General features: G+C 43.9%; 1 protein-coding gene across 3 annotated transcripts in view; it reads left to right on the forward strand.

Annotated features, from left to right (window-relative positions):
* Nucleotides 1–19,107, forward strand: part of ABCA2 (ATP binding cassette subfamily A member 2) — an 83,971-nt gene that overhangs the window by 27,417 nt on the left and 37,447 nt on the right. For 2 of the 3 annotated variants that reach the window (XM_077307057.1, XM_077307058.1), the window contains exons 4-16: nt 5,528–5,694; nt 6,088–6,215; nt 7,337–7,435; nt 9,225–9,410; nt 10,299–10,517; nt 11,827–12,155; nt 12,323–12,482; nt 13,671–13,799; nt 14,424–14,591; nt 14,804–14,900; nt 16,009–16,182; nt 16,926–17,028; nt 17,755–17,869. In XM_077307057.1, coding sequence (XP_077163172.1) covers nt 5,528–5,694; nt 6,088–6,215; nt 7,337–7,435; nt 9,225–9,410; nt 10,299–10,517; nt 11,827–12,155; nt 12,323–12,482; nt 13,671–13,799; nt 14,424–14,591; nt 14,804–14,900; nt 16,009–16,182; nt 16,926–17,028; nt 17,755–17,869 — 2,074 coding nt within the window. The remainder of the gene's footprint in view (nt 1–5,527; nt 5,695–6,087; nt 6,216–7,336; nt 7,436–9,224; nt 9,411–10,298; nt 10,518–11,826; nt 12,156–12,322; nt 12,483–13,670; nt 13,800–14,423; nt 14,592–14,803; nt 14,901–16,008; nt 16,183–16,925; nt 17,029–17,754; nt 17,870–19,107) is intronic. The other variant, XM_077307059.1, reaches the window with a different exon arrangement.

A 19,107-nucleotide genomic window follows, 5' to 3' on the forward strand; every position in this document is an offset into this window, starting at 1 on the left:
GTCTGTTAAAAGTGTTTGTAATGATTTATGTTAAGAGAGGCACATTTACCAAGTGGAGGCAGTTTTCTAGTAACTGAGAACATGCTTAGAAAGCTTCTGGTTGCTTTAAGGTCTGGTTTATTACAGTGTAGCTTATTCATAGTGTAGGGATGTTCTTTTTTCATGGGTGCTTTATCAGGAAAAGATGTAGAGGCTGGTAGGAGATGAAATGGGATACTTGGCACCAATTGAATGTCATCACATTTAAGTTTGTTTTTGTAATTTCTAGTTTTAACATGTAACAGATTCATAAAGAACTTATAATAGTTGTTCCATCTGATTAATAATCGTCTTCTGTATAGTGTCAAGCTCTGCTTTTTTGTAATTCAGACAGTATGCATATAAAAATATTTACTTTTCATGTTGGAATTTTCTTAGACTTTTGCAAACTTTATTCTTGCAGCATAATGATGCAAAGAATAGTTCTGGAGAAAACAGCACCATTGATTAAATATCTCCTGAAAACATGATTTTAATCATACAACAGTAACTTTGCATCCTTGAACAATTCCAGCACATATGTATATAATCAACGTTTAATTGTCCACAGAACCAAGAATTTCTAAGTACTGGTTTAGAAATTTTTGTGAGCCTAGCAGGGAAGACATGCTACTAATGTAGTACCTTAATTGCATTTTCATGTAAAGTGAAGCTAACAACAAAAAGACAAGCCAGTTGCGAAAACCAGTAGCCTAGCTCGTATGTTGAATTCATGACCAACAGCCATAATGCCATTAAAAAAATAGGATTGTCCTGAACTCTAAACAGCAGAACATATCATTTAATAAAAATTAGAAAGTGAACAATTACTCTTATTTCTAAAAATAAGAAGTTCAATAGGATTTAATTCTCTGTAATTCTCTTACGTATCCGTAATCTTTCAGTAACTAAGCTCTTAATCTGGTAGAACTGGGATGCCTCTATTGATATGTTCAGATACTGGTGTGTATATTGGTGTGTGTGTGTGTGTAAGCCAAATCACAGTACCTATGTGAGCCAGCCCCCTCCCAACATTTGCAATCCCGTTCATGCCATCTAGCCCAAGAAGCTTGTTCTCTTACAACAGAGAAGAGGTGAAAATCCCAGAGACAATTTGTTACCATATTTATCCCATATTTTAATTTTATTTTAATTTTATTTATTTTATTTGTAACTCAACTTCTATTCCACTACTCCCATGGACTGGCTCATAGCGGCTAACGAATTATAAACCCCACATTAAAATCCACCATAAAACCTTAAAAGCCCTTACATCTAAAACATAACCAATCCAAGACAGTGGCAGCCAACCCTCCTCCCCCCAGCTCATACAGACAGATGACACCTCATGGGAGGATTAAAGCAGGGGTAGTCAACCTATGGTCCTCCAGATGTTCATGGACTACAATTCCCATGAGCCCCTGCAAGTGTTTGCTGGCAGGGACTCATAGGAATTGTAGTCCATGAACATCTGGAGGACCACAGGTTGACTACCCCTGCTTTAAGGAGAGCTGGGCTGGGTCTAGTTTGCTTGGGGCGGGGGGGAGGGGGAGCCCAGACCTTAGCCACCCCGGCCTCGACCAAATATTCTTCTATAGAATCTATAAAAGATATTTTTCTTGTTTTAATTATTTACTTTTGTTATCGTTGTTATTGCATAATGTTGCAACAACACACTTATTTAGTTATTAAAGAAAATTGTTCTGATCTCTGCAGTGGAACCAGACTATTAAAGTCATCCTGTAAATAATCTGATTACGTTTGCTGGAATCTTCCACATCAAGCCATGAGTTAACCAATTCAATCTATTTGCTATATAGTATAATACAAATATTGTATTAAATCGTTGTTTTAGTTTGTTAAAAAAACCTCTGCCCTGCTTTTTGGCACAAAGCATCCCATGGACAGATTGTCTTTCTTATACGAAACATAAAGGGCATCATGACTATATACAGTGAGAACAGCCAGCCTAGAAGTGAAGGAAATAAAGGTAAAGGCCCCTGTGCCAGCACCGAGTCATGTCTGACCCTTGGGGTGACGCCCTCCACTGTTTTCATGCCATACTCAATACGGGGTGGTTTGCCAGTGCCTTTCCCAGTCATTACCGTTTACCCCACAGCAAGCTGGATACTCATTTTACCGACCTCGGAAGGATGGAAGGCTAAGTCAACCTTGAGCCGGCTGCTGGGATCGAACTCCCAACCTCATGGACAGACAGCTTCAGACAGCATTTCTGCTGCCTTACCACTCTGCACCACAAGAGGCTCTTAGTGAAGGAAATAGCATTACTAAAATTATAAAAGGTGAAAGACTTGTGTGATCTGAAGGGAAACCAGCAATTACAATTTCTGTAGTCCTTCTTACAGCCCTAAGAAAGAATACCAGCTGTGCTGTACTGTATTCTGTAATTCTGGTATAGCCACCTAAAAGACCCTAGTGCACATTGCCATCCTCCAGCTGTGGTGGTAAACAAAACGGGGTCTCACTGGATGATCTTGGTGTTCAGGTAGATTGCATAGAAGTATCATCTTTATAAATTCTTCAAGATATAAACATCAAAACTAATGTTGTGCCTTCAAATTAATTGGAAGTCAATATCCCCACACTGCCCCCTTGCCTTGCCTGGCCTCTCCTAAGATTGGTATCCACCTGTGAGTTACCCAAAGGGTAACTAGGAAGGGGAGGAGGAAGTGGGGTGGAGGCCTGAGATGGGAATCTTTATTGGAAGAGAGAGGGGTGTTTCTGTTCTAGGAAGGTACAGGTGGTGATCAAAACAGACAGAAGGGAGCCTGAATGCCTAATGAGGCTGAATTTGACTAGTGACAGAATAAGCTTCAAAGAAATGAGCCAAATGGTGCAGCAAGCAGAAATTCCATTGCAAAAAGTAGTTTGGAATTGTTGAAATATTATGTTGGTAAGGAATACATTTAAGCTGCTGTCAATCAGCATCCGATATTAAAGTGATATATTTTCAGTAATGTAAGTGGACTTTCATTTATGAAATACAAATTGGTTCTTTATTGATTGATTACTCTGAATTTTGACTTAGTTTGTCTCTTTAATTATAAAAGATTTCTAATCACTAAGGAAAAGAGGGATCATATGAACATGTGTCAGATCAAAAATACTTGTTTGTATCAGTACACACTGGGTACATTTTTAGGAATGGTCACCTTTTATTTTCCCTTCTAAAATTTGTAACTTCTGGCTATATAGCAGTACAATACTTGCCTTATTACAGAGAGAGAGGCAGAACTGTAGTAGGTAAGCCTCTAAAGGGAGGGGCCTGGACTGTGGCTTCCTAGGTCAGAAAGGGTCCTTCCCCCACCTCTCCTGACTAGGGATGTACAAAAAAAGGTGGGTATATTGAACCAAAAATAGCAGTATTTCCTGATATTCCCAAATCCTAGATTCAGTAAATATTCAGCAATGCAGAAAATTTTCAGCTCCATTATAGTCAATAGCCCCCTTAGGTTATAATGGAGAATCGCTCTGGGAGAGGAGATGACTATTTTTTGAGGCATAAGCACCAATTTTGCAGCAAAGCTGCTGGAGCATTTTCTATAGAAACTGGCAGAAACTCAAACAAAAACCAAATTTGATAAGATTGGACCAGCGGGTCCAATTCTATGAGTCTCCAAAGAAGCTGACCCCATCTTTCATAGCTTCCAATGGAGAGGGAAAGGTATTTAAATATTATAGGGAATACAGTCTCTTTAAATGTGTCTTTCAAGCCTAGTGGCAGTGCAAATAATCTCTGAAGGCATTTCAAGGGCTCACAGTCCCTTTAAGTGCCTTCTCCGAATTGAGAGTTCACTCAGAAGGCATTCAAAGGGACTGAGAACCCATTAAATGCACTTCCATTGTGACTATGGTGGTTCTGAAAAATCCAAAATATTTTCAGGATTGTTTGGGCTTGGCTATTTTGAATAGTTGAAAAAAAATATGTGTGTACATATGGTTGAATTTATGCCCCCAAAATACAGAGTATGTATTTTTCAAGTATTTTTCAGGCTCAGATTAACCAAGTGTACATCCCTACTCCTAACTTGCCTTGGACGTAGGGCAGTCCCAGAGCATATGCTTTGCATACAGAAGATCTGAGGTCTAAATTCTGAGATTGCAAGTAGCAGGTGTTGTAAAAGAGTACAGAGTCTTGAGCTATGTAGACCACCAGTATAAAGCAGCTTTCTGTATTATAGGAGAATGTGATAAAACTTGTGTTTCATGGTTCCTGGAGTAAGTGATGTGGCATGAGTTGTCCTGGTTTTGAACTAGCAGTTAGGAAAGCCCAATGGGGCTACCCTGTAGGGGTTACCTGTTTGTTGCACTCCTCAGTGCACTCTATCCAGTGATATTCCCTGTGCTGCTAGGTTAGTAGGGAACATTGAGATCTGTCTCTTGTATTTCATGCCCGACATAAGTAGAGGCAATGCCAAGAAGTAATCAAGTCCTGGTGCAGTGTGTGCCTGAGCACCAAATACGCAGTGTGTGGGGAGTGGAGTGAGATTGGTACCGACTAATCTACGGACCGGTACCAGTCTCCAGACCAGGGGTTGGGGACCGCTAATGCAGAGGTCAAAACCCTTGTCAGATCTCATTTTACAATGCCGGGCATGAGGTTCCTGGGGAAATTTGTACAGATGCATTCAGTACAATTTACCTTTGCACATTTTTGTGTATCCTCTGGATCTCTCTCTCCCACAGGGTTAGGAAGCAGCATCACTGGCAGTATAAATACACAGCTCGGTTTCCTTGCTTGATCCCTCTGGAGCCATTTACTCAGCAGGCACCTTTTTATGTAAGCTGACCTTTGGCAGGCCGATCGGTGGACACAAGAGCTAAACCTGGACAGTGCTGCTTTCATTATTTAAATGATTACAGGCTCTCAGCCGCTATGTACATAATAAATAAAACCATCAATTAAAATAGCCGTGTTAAAAAGGCATATAGAAACAAAGCAAAAATTGAGAAGCAGCAGTAATCATTCTTTTAAAGGCAATTTATGTTGGTCGAAAATGGAGGTGATAATCTGTAGTATCTAGCAATAGGCAATGGGGAAAAGCAATTTAAAATGAAAATGCAGATAAGCCATAGGACTTTTTATGCTGAGTCTGAGTTTGTCCATCCTGCTCAGTACTTTTTTCTGTCCAACTGGCACGTTGTCTGCAGGGTCTCCTTTCCCAACCAGCCAAGAACCTATAATTGGAGAAGCCTGGGACCATGTAAGGTAACGGCTCTCCAAAGCATCAGGTTGAGGTCTCTTCCCCGCCTGATTACCTAAGATCCTTTAAACTCGAAGTGCTAAGAATAGTACATGGGACTGTCTTCATTCATAGCTATGAGCCTCGTTATTGTGTGTTTTGGGACTGGAATTCTATTGTTCTCTGCATTTAATACAAATTCACCCCCCTTTATCTCAGGCGAGCCAGGTGAATGATTTTCACTGTCTCCCCAGGTCAGGACTTCCTCCCTCCCACTAACAACCCTGAAATCTTTCTGCCTGCAGGGTGACTCAGCTGCTGGAGCGACTGAATGAGGTGGTGGAGGAGAGTAACCTGTTTGATCCCGATCATGATGGGCTGGAAGAGGAGCTGGAATCCTTGCGCCACCACCTGGAGTCTCTCAACAGCAATGAACCCAGTGCCATGGAGGCCCACTTCAGCAACCAGGCAGGTAAATGTGAAGGCTGCTCCCATGTGCTGGAGGTCACTTTGGCTAGAGGATAACTTGCTTGGAACAAATAAAGGGGAGCTATATTTTTGGTCCTGAAGAGTGGCTTAGGTAGGAGGCTGACACCTAAGGAGCTAAAGCATCTCAAGCCAAAGGTATGTTGTCTACTAATCACATGACAATGCTTTTGTACAGAAAGACCATACTGGCCAGTCCCTTGGCATTGGCTCTCTGGGCTCTCTTTCCCCACTGGGGCTTAAGCATGGGGACTTCGAACAGGGGCTTGCCTTCCATTTCTATGCACACCTGTCCGCCAAATGAGTTGCTTCTGGAATTGTTTCTCTTCAAAGTTATTTTAATAATTTCACAATTTCTTCCCTGCCCCAAATGCCACAGTACCCGGCTTCACGCTCAACTCTGCTGCCAAGGACAAGCTTGAATTCCACCGATTTCTCACACGCAACCTTTCCCTGTCCAACGAGACAGCTGAGCTGCTGATGGGCTCCAGCATCAACCTACAAGAGGTTTGTGATTGGGTGGGGGTCCAGAAAGGATGGCAAGATGCTCTGTAAAATGGCATGGACACTCGTTGGCTTCAAAGGAGACCTGGCTGAGGCTTTCAGGAATGGGCTACAACTGGCTAAGGAACCGTGCCAAAAGTTAAGCCTGCTGAGTGGCTGTCAAGACAGGCTGGCTGACACCTGGTAAAGCAAGGAGGCATTTATTAATTTTTCAGTTTGGGTATCTGTACCCAGCTTTGATCTTTGAGCCTACCAAAGGTTAGAAGCGGCAGGGTTGAGCCTGTGAAGTGAGAAGCAAACCATTTTCAGTTAGTTGCAGAACTCTGGTCCAGAGCTTGAGCTTCATTGATACAAAATGTTAGCTTTTACTGCATTAAATTTTATACTCCTCTTTCCCGACCCGATTCCCCCCCCCTCCCGTGCAGTAGAGTAGATGAGGAAGATAGAGATAAACATTTATTGCTTGCCCTTCTAGCTGCTGCATCATCATTACCACTGTTTATTTGAGATGATGTTGCCAGTTCTGCTGATTCAATCTCTGTTTTTAATTCAAGCTGGTTGTGAAAATCACCATCCCCCCCCCCCCCACCGACACAATAAAAGGAAACCCTAAAATGCCGTGGCATCTGTTGTGCCTGGCAAAACATGTTGCTATGAATTGGGAGGAGCATTCCTCTTCTTGACCTAATGTGGTAGGTGCCAGCAGCATCTGATTTCTGAGGACTTTGCAGCCCAGCAAAATGGGCTTGCATCCTGGAAGTTTCCCCCAGTGTCAATGCCCTGAGCAGCAGCACTGATCCCCTTTCTCAAAAGAGTCTTAGTAACTGATAAGACTTCATGGTCTCAGAGTGGGTGAAGGTGTTGCAAGTCAGGTTGCAAGAAAAATACCCCTCTGGACCAAAGGCAGGAGTTTGGGAGCTTTAGGGATTGACTTTATGAGTTGCCTATAAAAAAATGAGAGATTAAAAACAAACCTGTAGTGCATATGTGATCTCAAAGCCTTTAAATCTCTGTATGTGTGGTGGGGGTGGGGGTGCTTGGCACCAGCACATTGTCTTTGGGATTATGCCTAAATCAAAAACACAACAGAATCTGGTTCTCCCTAAATTTGTCCTCTTCTCCAGGTGTACCAGCTGTTCTTTGGCACCTCCGCCTCCTCTGCAGATGGGTTTCATGAGCCCTGGGACCGATTTGGCACTGCTGAGAAACTGCTTCAGCTCGAGGTGAGATGAGTTGGCAAAGGGCCCATTGTGTGTGTGAATGCTGGGGAGGGGGCTCAGTAGCGTCTGGTGGGGTGCCTCATACCTGCTGATTGTGAGAAAGAGTTGTCTTGGTTCTCATCCTGCGAGGCTAGCCCTGTGTTCTAAATTATAAGTGCTTATTTAGGATCTCAGAACCAAGTGTAGTGCAGAGGACAGAACTCTGGGTCCCTATCAACATTAGGTCAGTTTCTCTCTCTTAATCCAACCAACCTCACAGGGTTGTTGTGAGGAAAGAATTCTGCATGTTGTTTTAAGCTCCTTAACAAGAGAGTGGGATACAAAAGTAATAGAGGTGAGGTCTGTCCAGAGGTCCTGAGTATGCAGTTTTGCTTACTAAATTTAAACACTAATTGAGAATTCTAGTAAGAAACAATGGTGATTGAGTGGCGCAAATCCCTTTAAGAGATCCCCCTACCTAAGTCAGGGAGGAGAGGCTTGCAGGAATATGCTGTGAGCAAAAACCTTAATCCCTCACAGAATATCATCTCCTCCATACTAGGAGAGTCCTGCAGTATACTGTGAGACCCTGACTACACCCATGCCAGGAATTCTTTTTCAGTACATGTTAAATAAACAGTACCTTCTTAAAATGGAGAACAAAATTTATTATAAGAAAAGAAACAATTAAAAAAAAATACAAATATCACTACAAGTTCAAGAAAATAAAAGTCTAAACAAGCTAAACTAGACGTCTTCCTAAATGCAGGAAGAGGCTCATCTTACAGCCATGAAAAATGAGTCTTACGAAAGTAGGATCAATGATACCTTCTCTCATTCAGTCAAAGTTGATAAAGAACTGGAACAGACAACCTGCAAAGAAACATGCCTTAGCGAAGTAACAAGCACAGCATCCATCACATTGCTTTGCTGTCTGTGAAGGATCCTTTATCTCATGGAGGGATCTCATGGAGGGGGGCATTTGAGGCAGTTTGCACTATGAGTTGTGTGCATTAAACAGACACGGCTGTACTAGATGTGCAACCTGCAGGGGTATTGTGCTGTTTCAAAGGGATGCATGTTCCCCAAATACCAAAATCTGATGTGCACCTTCTCGCATATGTGCCTGCCTACAATTTGGGCCCTTTGCAAAGGCTTTTCTCTGCATGCCTCCACCTTTAGAGGTGAAGCAGGTGGGTGCTAGAAGGATAGGCCCTTTTCCACAGTGGCTCCTTCATGTGTGGGGACCTTGGCGGCTTGCCTCCCACCTGAGCTCAAATCATTTGGTTTTATGCAGACATTTGGCTAATGATTTGATTTGATGTGGGATGAAAGATTTTCTCTCTCTTCACTGTAAATAATAGATACATACGTTTTCAGCCTGGATTGTAATGGAGACTGGTTCTTATGTGCTGCTCTGTCTTGAAATCTATTTTATTTAATTGTTTGGTTTTATGTTAGTTGTATGTTAGTTATAGGCTTCCCTGGGAGCCTGGTGGCTGAGGGGGAAATGCACAAATCTATAGCTGCCATAAATGAAAACAAATAAATGCATGCAAATCATAACTTCCCCACTATATTTCCCCTTCATTGCACTTGGATGCCAAAGGAGCAGGACATTCTCCCTTCCACTCCACATCTCATATTGACAGAGGGATAGAGTAGGACCCTGTTGCTGAATCTCTCCCTCCTCTGCCTCTACTGGTAGCATTCCTACCTTCCTAAGCCCCCCATTTCTTGCTGGATCTTTGCTTGCATCTTGGTGGTGCTGGGCTTCTTCTATCTGCCCTCTTTTCTCTCTCGTTCATGCCAGGAAAGCCTTCTGGGCAGCTTGCGGACAGTGGAGGATGGGTTGGTGCGCCAGGCTTTGCACTATCCCCAGAAGGGTCTCCCCAAGAAGGCCCTCTTGCACCTCCTGTCCCATGCCTTGGGCCTCACCAACCCCCCTGCAGAGTCCTCCACTTCCTACAGTCCTCAAGCCTTTGTGAAGGACATGGAGGTAAAGCATTGGGTAGTGGGGATGAAACTCCTTGTTCTTTTTTTTTTTTTTGGGTGGGGGGGGGAGGACCAGGAGAAGCACCTCTTGAATTTTCTGGGTGCTTCCACAGGCTTTCTTGAGATGGGTGATCAAGGTGGCAGAAACAGCTACAGTAGCATCATTGGTGCCTTCTGTGGGTCATTTAACATATGAACTGCCTTTTCTCTGCTGTCCTTTTTTACCGCATTCCAGTGATTCATTTATAGATTTGGCCCACTTACTTTGAATCAGTTGCAATCCAATTCTGGTTGACTGTCCCAGGGTTGGTGATTGTCTTTGTTGCACCGTTTCAGCTGGAAATTCCATTGGATTGAAACATGAGTTAGCAGCCAAAACTTCCCAAATCTTTCTCTAGCTTGAACAGTGCATCGAAGTCGGAGAAGAATTGCTTCTCCTGCTTCCATAATGATGCAATATGGAGGAACAGGTTGCTGGTGGGCAGGAATGAAGATTCTCTCTGCTCCTCTTTCTTCTTGTCCTCCTCTTTTCTCCCCCTGCCTGGGTACAATGATGTTCATGGTGTCTGGTGCACCCTGGGAGATGTAGTTCTGAGGATGCATGAGGGCTAAATGACATTATGGAACTAGTTTTTCTAAAATGTATTGGTCACAGTGGCTGAGATACTTAGGAGAAAAAAATAATCTTTCCCATTTTCTATGTCTTGCTTGTTGCTAACTACTTCTCCAAAGGGTAGGGGTATCCATAACCCTGATATGGCCCTGTTGGTGTCATTAGGAGGTCTCTAAATCCCATAAGCTCAGAATCAAGCTTGGGATACCCTGAGCTGTTTCTCAATGTATTAGGTCTCCCACTGAAAATAAATAATGCTTTACTTTTGTAAATTCCCAGAACATCCTTTTCACGCCTTCTGTCCTGGAGAGACTCACTTGCAGGCAGAACCAGGACGAGCTCAAACACATCTTGATGGTCCCAGAAAGCCAACGCCCCCTCCTGCGAGCATACCAGGTTGCTATCTGCAACAAGACTGCTAGCCTGCGTAAGGACTACTTCAGCCAGCTAGCCACTGAGCTGAAGGAACAGCTAGATGCTCGCAAGATCATCAATCAGGTGAGTGCATGACGGTGAGGACAGAACAGGAGGGTCGCTGAGCTGGTGATAGTGATGACAGCCTGGTCTGTGCCCGCCTGTGCTAGCTGCTTTGTTTGGCATTCAGTTCAATTTTGTTCCTTGCCATCCAGAGCTGGAGTTATCCACTGGCTTTGTGAAGGGATTACTTCTTTATTGAGCCACAGAGAGCTGGGAAATAGTCACACCTGTGTCCTGGATTCCCTGGAGCCACTTCAGCTCCTGGTGCTATATTACCTTCTGATCTGGAACCTGCTCACCCTAATCTGGATAGTCCAGGCTAGCTCAATCTCACCGCATTTCTGAAGCTAAGCAGGGCCAGCCCTGGCTGGTATTTGGAGGAGAGACTTCCAAGGAATACCAGGGTCATGACATGGAGGCAGGCTCACTGCATGGTCACTGGCTTGAATGTTTTGGGGAAAAAATGTCTCTTTGGTGGTGACTTGATGGTCCAAAGAAGAAGAGGTGCCTGCTCATCAGTGCACATTGTGAGAAGGGGATGGCTACCTATATGCAAAATGCTGCTATATTTTTCCCCATCTGGTGGCCATTTGTGTGTGGCTTTTCTCACTGTGCATGTACAGTATTATACAAAAACAAAACCAAGTGAGAGCACTGTCCTTCTTTTCAGATTGCCCACAGTATCTGGCTGTTTCGGTACATGGAGGTTCCATTTAGTTATCATGGATAATAATTGTTAATGGGTTTGTAAGAAATTCCTGATGGATCATCTCAAAAGTCCATCTGGTATCAGCTTTCCCACAGTGGCCACCCAGAAGCCCCAAGCAGTAGATGAAGGCAATCCCTCCCCTCCAGTGCTTTTAACCAGCAGCATCTCTAAACTTTTGTCTCTTATGGCTAATAGGCAGCAATCTCTCTATCCATGGATTTTTCTAATCCACCTACATTAGTGGCCATAATTTACATTTTTTCAGCCAGGAATTATGTAGATCAGTACTTCTTTGATTTTTTTGTGCAATGGGTGCAGTCCTTGGATAAATTAATGGGTAATTCTATCAGTGACTTTTAGAAAAGCTAACTGTATGGAATCTCCATATACTGGGGCGGTACCCCACCTAGGCACTAGCTACTGAAGAAGGACAGCCTTGAGTGTCTTGATTTGTGGTCCTTTCTGAGGAACAGTGCTCTGAGAGTGAGGTTTATTTCAGGAGATGAACCAGTGTAGCCCTGCTGATTTCTTTTGTGGGGAGAGGGCAGAAGGTAGTGAGGTTGCTCCTTTGGAAAGCCGGAGTATCCTGACATGAATTCCTCCCATGTTCTTGACTTGCAGCTGAAGCTTGATGAGGTGAACAGTACAGCTGCTCGGCGTCGCCTCCATGCTCTTCTGGAAGACTTGATGGCAATGGAGAAAGTCCTAAAGGACGTGGACATCCTCTCAGCACTGGCCAAACTGCTTCCCAAGGGAGCATGCTCCACCAAAGTTCCTCCCCCTGCCTCGAACAGCACTGGCTCTGGAGGGAATTTCACCTCCGGCACTAATTCCAGTGCAGAGGAGGGTAAAAGTGAGAGTGACCCTCCCACCGAGAACCCCCAAGGGCAGTGTTCGGCTTTTGTCCAGCTGTGGGCAGGGTTGCAGCCCATTCTTTGTGGCAATAACCGGTAAGGCCTGCTGTTGAGAATTTGCTGGTCAGGTATGGGGCGAGGGGAGAGGAGATATTTTTGGTGGGCCCTAAGGGAGCTATTTTATGAACACTTTGTAATTCTGAATGCTGGGTTTAATTTTCTTCACAGTACAATGTCTGCGTTTATGGTTCTCCCCTGTGCAGGACCATTGAGCCGGAGGCCTTGAAGCAGGGCAACATGAGCTCATTGGGGTTCACCAGCAAAGAGCAGCGGAATTTAGGGCTCCTGGTTCATCTCATGACAAGCAATCCCAAGATCCTCTATGCTCCTGTTGGTACCGAGGTGGATAAAGTCATCCTGAAGGTACAGTATTAGAATGTGGTTTTAAAGGCATGGGCTGCGATGGGAATGGAGGGGGAAGGGGAAGAATAAATTATTAAGTGACCCTGTTGCTGAGTGCACTGTTGGCCTAGATTAATATAATCCCACTTGCCTTGACATCGGAAGTTTTAGCGCACTTGTGCAATTTCCAGTGCTGATGAGGTTTGAAGCTAAGTAGGCAGGAAACATCTCATCTAGGCCTGATCCATGGACATTGGGGTGTCTTCTGCTGCCCACCAATTGTTGCTCCCCAGTCAATGTGTGCAAATATCATTTTTTTATGATGGAGCTCACTGCACGGTCACTGGCTTGAATGTCTTTTGAAAAGAATTTAGGCCAATTCATGGAGATGAATTATCAACTATGATAACTCATAGTTTCTATGTGCAGGGGCAGTGTAAGAAAGTAATTTATTTAGTGTTCTATCCACTGGCCTTAACATCTTACAATAAATGAGCTAAAACAACTTTAAAAGCAATTTAAAAAAAATTGCATAAAGCCAATTAGAAAATACACCGTTGGGTTAATAGTGATAAATGCAGGCATTCCTGGTTTAGAGATTGGCATGTACAAATTGCTTCCTTAACTTAATCAATGATAATATAAGAGGCAATTTTAAATGTTATAGATGAATTTCTATCTGCCAGTAAAAAGCTAATACAATCCTCTACTGTTCCGTTAGAGTGCGGGACGGCCTGATATAATCTAGTGTGGATAGTGCCATATAGTGGACAGTAAAAGAGGTAGTGGGAAAAACCTTCTATAGGCAGAAATGCTGATCTGAGAGGCAGCATATCTCTAAGTGGCAGACATATGGCTGATTCACCAACAGGTCATGAAGGCTGGGGAAGGCAAGCACTACATAGACCAGGGGTAGTCAAACTGCGGCCCTCCAGATGTCCATGGACTACAATTCCCAGGAGCCTCTGCCAGCATTTGCTGGCAGGGGCTCCTGGGAATTGTAGTCCATGGACATCTGGAGGGCCGCAGTTTGACTACCCCTGACATAGACCTTCCCGTTTGATCCCTCAACGAGGTTTTGTATTCAGGGACAAAAATATGTTCTGCTTCTTTAACCTGTTAGTGAAATGACTTTGGGAGTGGTTTGTTAAGCAGCATCACAGGGTCCCCTTCTTATTTGACTTATTTTTATTTTCTGCTTTGCTGCAGGCAAATGAGACCTTTGCCTTTGTTGGGAATGTGACTCGCTATGCCCAGGTCTGGCTGAACATCTCAGCAGAGATCCGCAGCTTCCTGGAGGAGGGCAGACTCCAGCAGCGGATACGCTGGTTGCAGCAGGTACAGTGGCAGCTATTTTGACGTTGACCCCCTTTCCCAGGAAATGTCAGAGCAGGCAGGAAGTAAGCTAATCCCATAGCTATAATCTCTAGATGTTGGAAATTTTTAACCCAAACTGGAGTGCAAAACAGTTTAGGAGTGGTATGATTCAAGTTCTGGGACAGGTTTTTAGTTCTGTTGCACATTACAGAAACACTGAATCCCTCTGCCTCTACCAAGGGTTACAGGGTTTTTTTCCCCCTGAAGACCATCCGAAAAGCTTGAAATACACTGCAGAAATGTGACCACAGGGAGACCTAAAAGTTATCACAACCACCATTTTGGATGGCTTTAAAAGGAGATTAAACTAATTCCTCCAAGTCTATAGTGACTATTATCCATGATAGCTAAATGATACCTCCATATTCAGAGGTAATATATTTCTGATTGCCTGTTGCTTGGAGACAACAAGGGGAGGCTTTGTCTTCCATGACCTGACTGTAATTAGGCCTTCTGGGATTTCTGGCAACCACAGAACAAGACACTGTACTAGAAGGGCTTTTGGTCTGATCCCGGGGGGTTGTTTGGGTGTGTGGATGTATCTGCTCATCCCCATCCCACCTGCCATTTTCTTGTTGCATGCAGGTCGCTGCAGATATCAACAAGCATCCCGAAATCCTGAATGTTTCAGACAGTGATCTGCTCCAAAGCTTCCTGGACAGCAACTTCTCATTGCCCAACACCAGTGCTCTTTTGCAGCAACTCGACACCATTGATAATGCTGCTTGTGGCTGGATCCAATTCATGTCCAAGGTGGGTGCCGCTCACCTGGCTCTGTCCGGACTGTAAGCTTTGCTGTCCCTATCCCAAGGGTAGTATAATGGCTGACTTCAGTGCAATAAGATGCTTCAGATTGTTGCGAGGAGAAATAGGTTGTCCCTATCATAGAGAAGATGTCACCTGAGATGAGTGATTTCCATGCATTGTGAGCTCAGCATTAATATAATCTCTGTCCCTGCTACTAGGTCAGTGTGGATATTTTCAAAGGCTTCCCGGATGAGGAGAGTATCGTCAACTACACGCTAAACCAAGCCTATCAAGACAACGTCACAGTGTTTGCCAGTAAGGCTTCTGTTTTGGTGGTCTTTTCCCTTCTCATAGCAACTGATGAACATGTCTCTGGCTTGCATCTCTTCCTTTTCATGCTTCTTTCTCAGTTAAAGAGAAATGCAGTCTTCCTCTCCTCTCCTCTCCTCTCCTCTCCTCTCCTCTCCTCTCCTCTCCTCTCCTCTCCTCTCCTCTCCTCTCCTCTCCTCTCCTCTCCTCTCCTCTCCTCTCCTCTCCTCTCCTCTCCGCCCCTCCCCGCCCCTCCCCGCCCCTCCCCGCCCCTCCCCGCCCCTCCCCGCCCCTCCCCTGCCATTCCATTCCTTATGCTCAACCCTGTGGATAACCATCACACCAGTTACTTTGCATAGCTAGATTAGAGTACAGTGGAGGCTAACAAGTTTTTTTTTTGAGGTGTAAGCTTTCAAGAATCAAAACTCCTTTTGTCAGGAGAGTCTAAGATAGCTTTGATTCTTGAAAGCTTATATTCCCCAAATTGTGCTTGTCTCTAAGGTGCTACTGCACTGTTGATATATTTTTATACTGCCTTTTCTATGCTCAAGGCAGTTTTACAATTGTTCTGACCATTGTCTTTTTTAATTGTCAAGAAAATAATCACTAATACCCTCCAACAATAATTTCAACAATAAAAATCCATATCAACACAAGTATCACAATATATTGCAAAGTAGCCCAGTAACTTATGTCTGTAAATCATTTTTCTCTCCATCAGAAAGCTAGTTAAAGATGCTTTATACCTTCTGTGGAGATATCACTCTGATATTCTCTAGAAATTACTTGCAGCTTTCAAGAATATCTTGGTCTGCACTAGGATATTACGTCTTAAAGCAGATGACAGCTGCAATCTGAGTGCTGTTTACCCCACTCTGTACTCCTGCCAGTTTCTGATGTGCACATTGCCCTATTACACCACCCATTGCTGATGTAATCTAAAGTTCATTTTGCAGCCGCAAGGAAATTTTTGTATTTAATCAGAACTGATATTTTTAGGATGCTGTTTTGGTCCAATATATGTATGCCGTATTCATAACTCAACCTACTGTTTCAATTTTTTGTGACTCTCATTATGTATTCTTTTTCCTTTCTCACCTCCACCCCAACAAAGGTGTGATCTTCCAAACCAACAAAGATGGCACACTCCCTCCCCACGTCATGTACAAGATCCGGCAAAATTCTAGCTTTACCGAAAAGACCAATGAGATCCGCCGGGCTTATTGGCGGCCAGGCCCAAACACGGGGGGCCGCTTTTACTTCCTCTATGGATTTGTCTGGATACAGGGTGAGCATATACTGGCCTCTCTGTCGTCAGCTACCAGCAGACTCTTTCTTTGACCCCAGAAGTGGGAACTAGAGCTAGATATTATTTTCTCCATTCCTGAAACTTGTTCACAAGATTACATTCTCTAAATGTAGCTTGCTTAAAATTAGGTTTGCACATACTGAAATCAAGTTCCACTCTTCGCCTGCTGAGATGCCAAGCTAATTTTGGCATTTAAATTTGGCACTTAAAGGTGAAGAACAGCATGCCTCTTCATATAATACATAATAACTCCAGTGGAGATCAGGAAAAAAAAACCTCACTTGTGTGCATGGTTTATGGATATTAATACGGCTGCAGGATCACAGCCTCAAAGGAAGAATGCAGGGATGGAATGTACCTGATCAATGACTGAGAAACCCATTCATAGTAGAAGGCTGAATAGGGTCAGGTGGAATCCTGTTGGTTCCTTGAGTCACTGCTGAATAGCTTAGCTGCAATACTACACTCTGCCCATTCGCAGTGATAGGGCTGAAGCTCAGCAGGGATGCTGGGTGTCCATTCCTTTCTCTGACAAAGTATTTGGTATAGAGAAGGCACCTGGGTTCCTGCTACTAGCCCTTAGTTTGAGACCTCTACAGTTCTTTAGGACTGAGTTTTTTAAATAACTGTGACAGTTTTATAACTGTAAGCATTGTAATGACAATTTTTATATTTATCCTCCCCCCATTTATCTCTTTTCACTCCCCCCCCCCAAAAAAAAGATATGATGGAGCGAGCCCTCATTAACACCTTTGTAGGACATGATGTGGTGGAACCCGGAAACTATGTGCAGATGTTCCCGTATCCATGCTACACCCGGGATGAGTGAGTACTTCTGTGCATGAGAAGTTCCAGGATGCAAGACTTCTTTGGACCCTATGCAGAGCTTTTTGCTCAGCAAGCGTAGCTGCAACACCCCAGTGACTAAGAGCATGAGCTGTAATCTGGGAAATCCCTGGTTCAGATTGAATATCTGGGTAATACATTCATGGTGGCAATAGACACTGCCATTTTCACATACCCCTCTTCCCACCAGCCATGAATTACAGCCGTGTAGAATGCAGAAAGCCCTTGAAATCCTCAACTGATCCATAAATCCTTGGTTGGTACTTTATCATCCCTTCAAAAGCCAAGGGAACATGTTGTCCTTGGTGGCAGTTTAACAAGAGGTGCCCACTCCAGAGGCTGCTGCCCCTTGCCTCTACTGGCTCCTGGAGCAGATTCATCCTTGCTCCCCAAATGCCTTAAAATGCTGCATGGAAAACCACTTGTGCCCAAATATGGCTTCCCAAATGTACACAAGAGAAGTGATTGGGAAGCCCTGTTGAGCTAATGCTTTGCTTCTGGGTGAGGGTGACACAGAAGAAGTGACAGAGGAGCAAGGCAAGGGGTGGTATTACAGGCCAAAGCTGCTGCTCCCTTCCCAAATCTCTTCTTCTCAAAGACAACCTTTGGTCGTCTGTGGACCATGGCAAGCTGCAATGCCTTGCTAGACCGCTGTACGTAGCGCTTTATGGCTGTAAGGAGCATTATACTTCTTTATCTCCCCAGCTTCCTGTTTGTCATTGAGCACATGATGCCCCTTTGCATGGTCATTTCTTGGGTCTATTCGGTGGCAATGATGATCCAGCACATTGTGGCAGAGAAGGAGCACCGCTTGAAAGAGGTAGGACCACCGCCCGAGTCTGTGGTGGGAAAAGGGGGTTAATGGAGTCTGTTCTTTTCCAAAGACCTCAGACTGATGTCCCTTCTTCTCTCTGCCTGGAGATGCTTGCAGGATGGGGGAATGTTGGGTGGGCAAACACTATTCCTAGTCCCTTTTTGGATCCAGTATTTATCTAGAATATCTTAATACCATCTCTTCGGAGTCCTGGTTGAGGCAGCTTACAATTAAAAAGTACAGTATATATTTTAAAAAATTCCAAGCTGATAAGTTAAAACCTCTACATTAAAAGCCCTAGGTAGAAAGATGTGAAGTCTAAAAGAAAGTAAAGTAGGAACCAGGTGAGCCTTGAGGGGAAGAATGTTCCAACAATGAGGTCCCATCACAGAAAATGCCCTGTCTCCGGTCACCACCAACCTCTCCTCTGGTGGCGGAGGCACAGAAAGCAGGGCCTAAGAGGCAGATCTCTAATAACATTAAATATCAAAGAGCTGATCATTTGTTTTATTAGTGCCTATAAAGTTGATAATATAGTAACAAAAAAGCAAGAACTATTTTTGGTGTTTTTCATCTGTGCTTTAAAAAAGTTTGTTAATGAACGTAACTGCAGTCCTCGGAACACCTTCCCATTAAACAGAAGGGGATTTATTTGTGTGTAGATCCATTTAGGTCCCTAAATGGTGATTTCTGCCCTTATAACTTGGTGCTATGTTGTTAGCTATCTTATGTGCAAAGAGATAAGGCAATGGATGCATATTTTAAACAATTAAAATCATTCAGAGGATTAAAACCAACTCTAGGCAATTATCAGTTGCGGAAAAACAAAAGCATTCAGAAGGGGCAGGCATAGAATCATAGAGTTGGAAGGGACCACATAGGTCATCGAGTCCAACCCCCTGCACTATGCAGGACACTCCCATCCCTATCACTCATCCACTGTAACCTGCCACCCCCTTGAACCTTCACAGAATCAGCCTCTCTGTCAGATGGCTATCCAGCCTCTGTTTAAAAATGTCCAAAGATGGAGAATCCACCACCTCCTGAGGAAGCCTGTTCCACTGAGAAACCGCTCTGTCAGAAACTTCTTCCTGATGCTTAGACAGAATTTCTTTTGAATTAATTTAATCCCATTGGTTCTGGTCCATCCCTCCAGGGCAAGAGAGAACAACTGTGCTCCATCCTCTACTTGAAGATGGCTATCAGATGGCATGCTTAGGGAGGGAGTTTCACAATCTCTGTGT

The sequence above is a fragment of the Paroedura picta genome, chromosome 12 (genome assembly GCF_049243985.1).
Source record: "Paroedura picta isolate Pp20150507F chromosome 12, Ppicta_v3.0, whole genome shotgun sequence".
Taxonomy (NCBI): Eukaryota; Metazoa; Chordata; class Lepidosauria; order Squamata; family Gekkonidae; genus Paroedura; species Paroedura picta.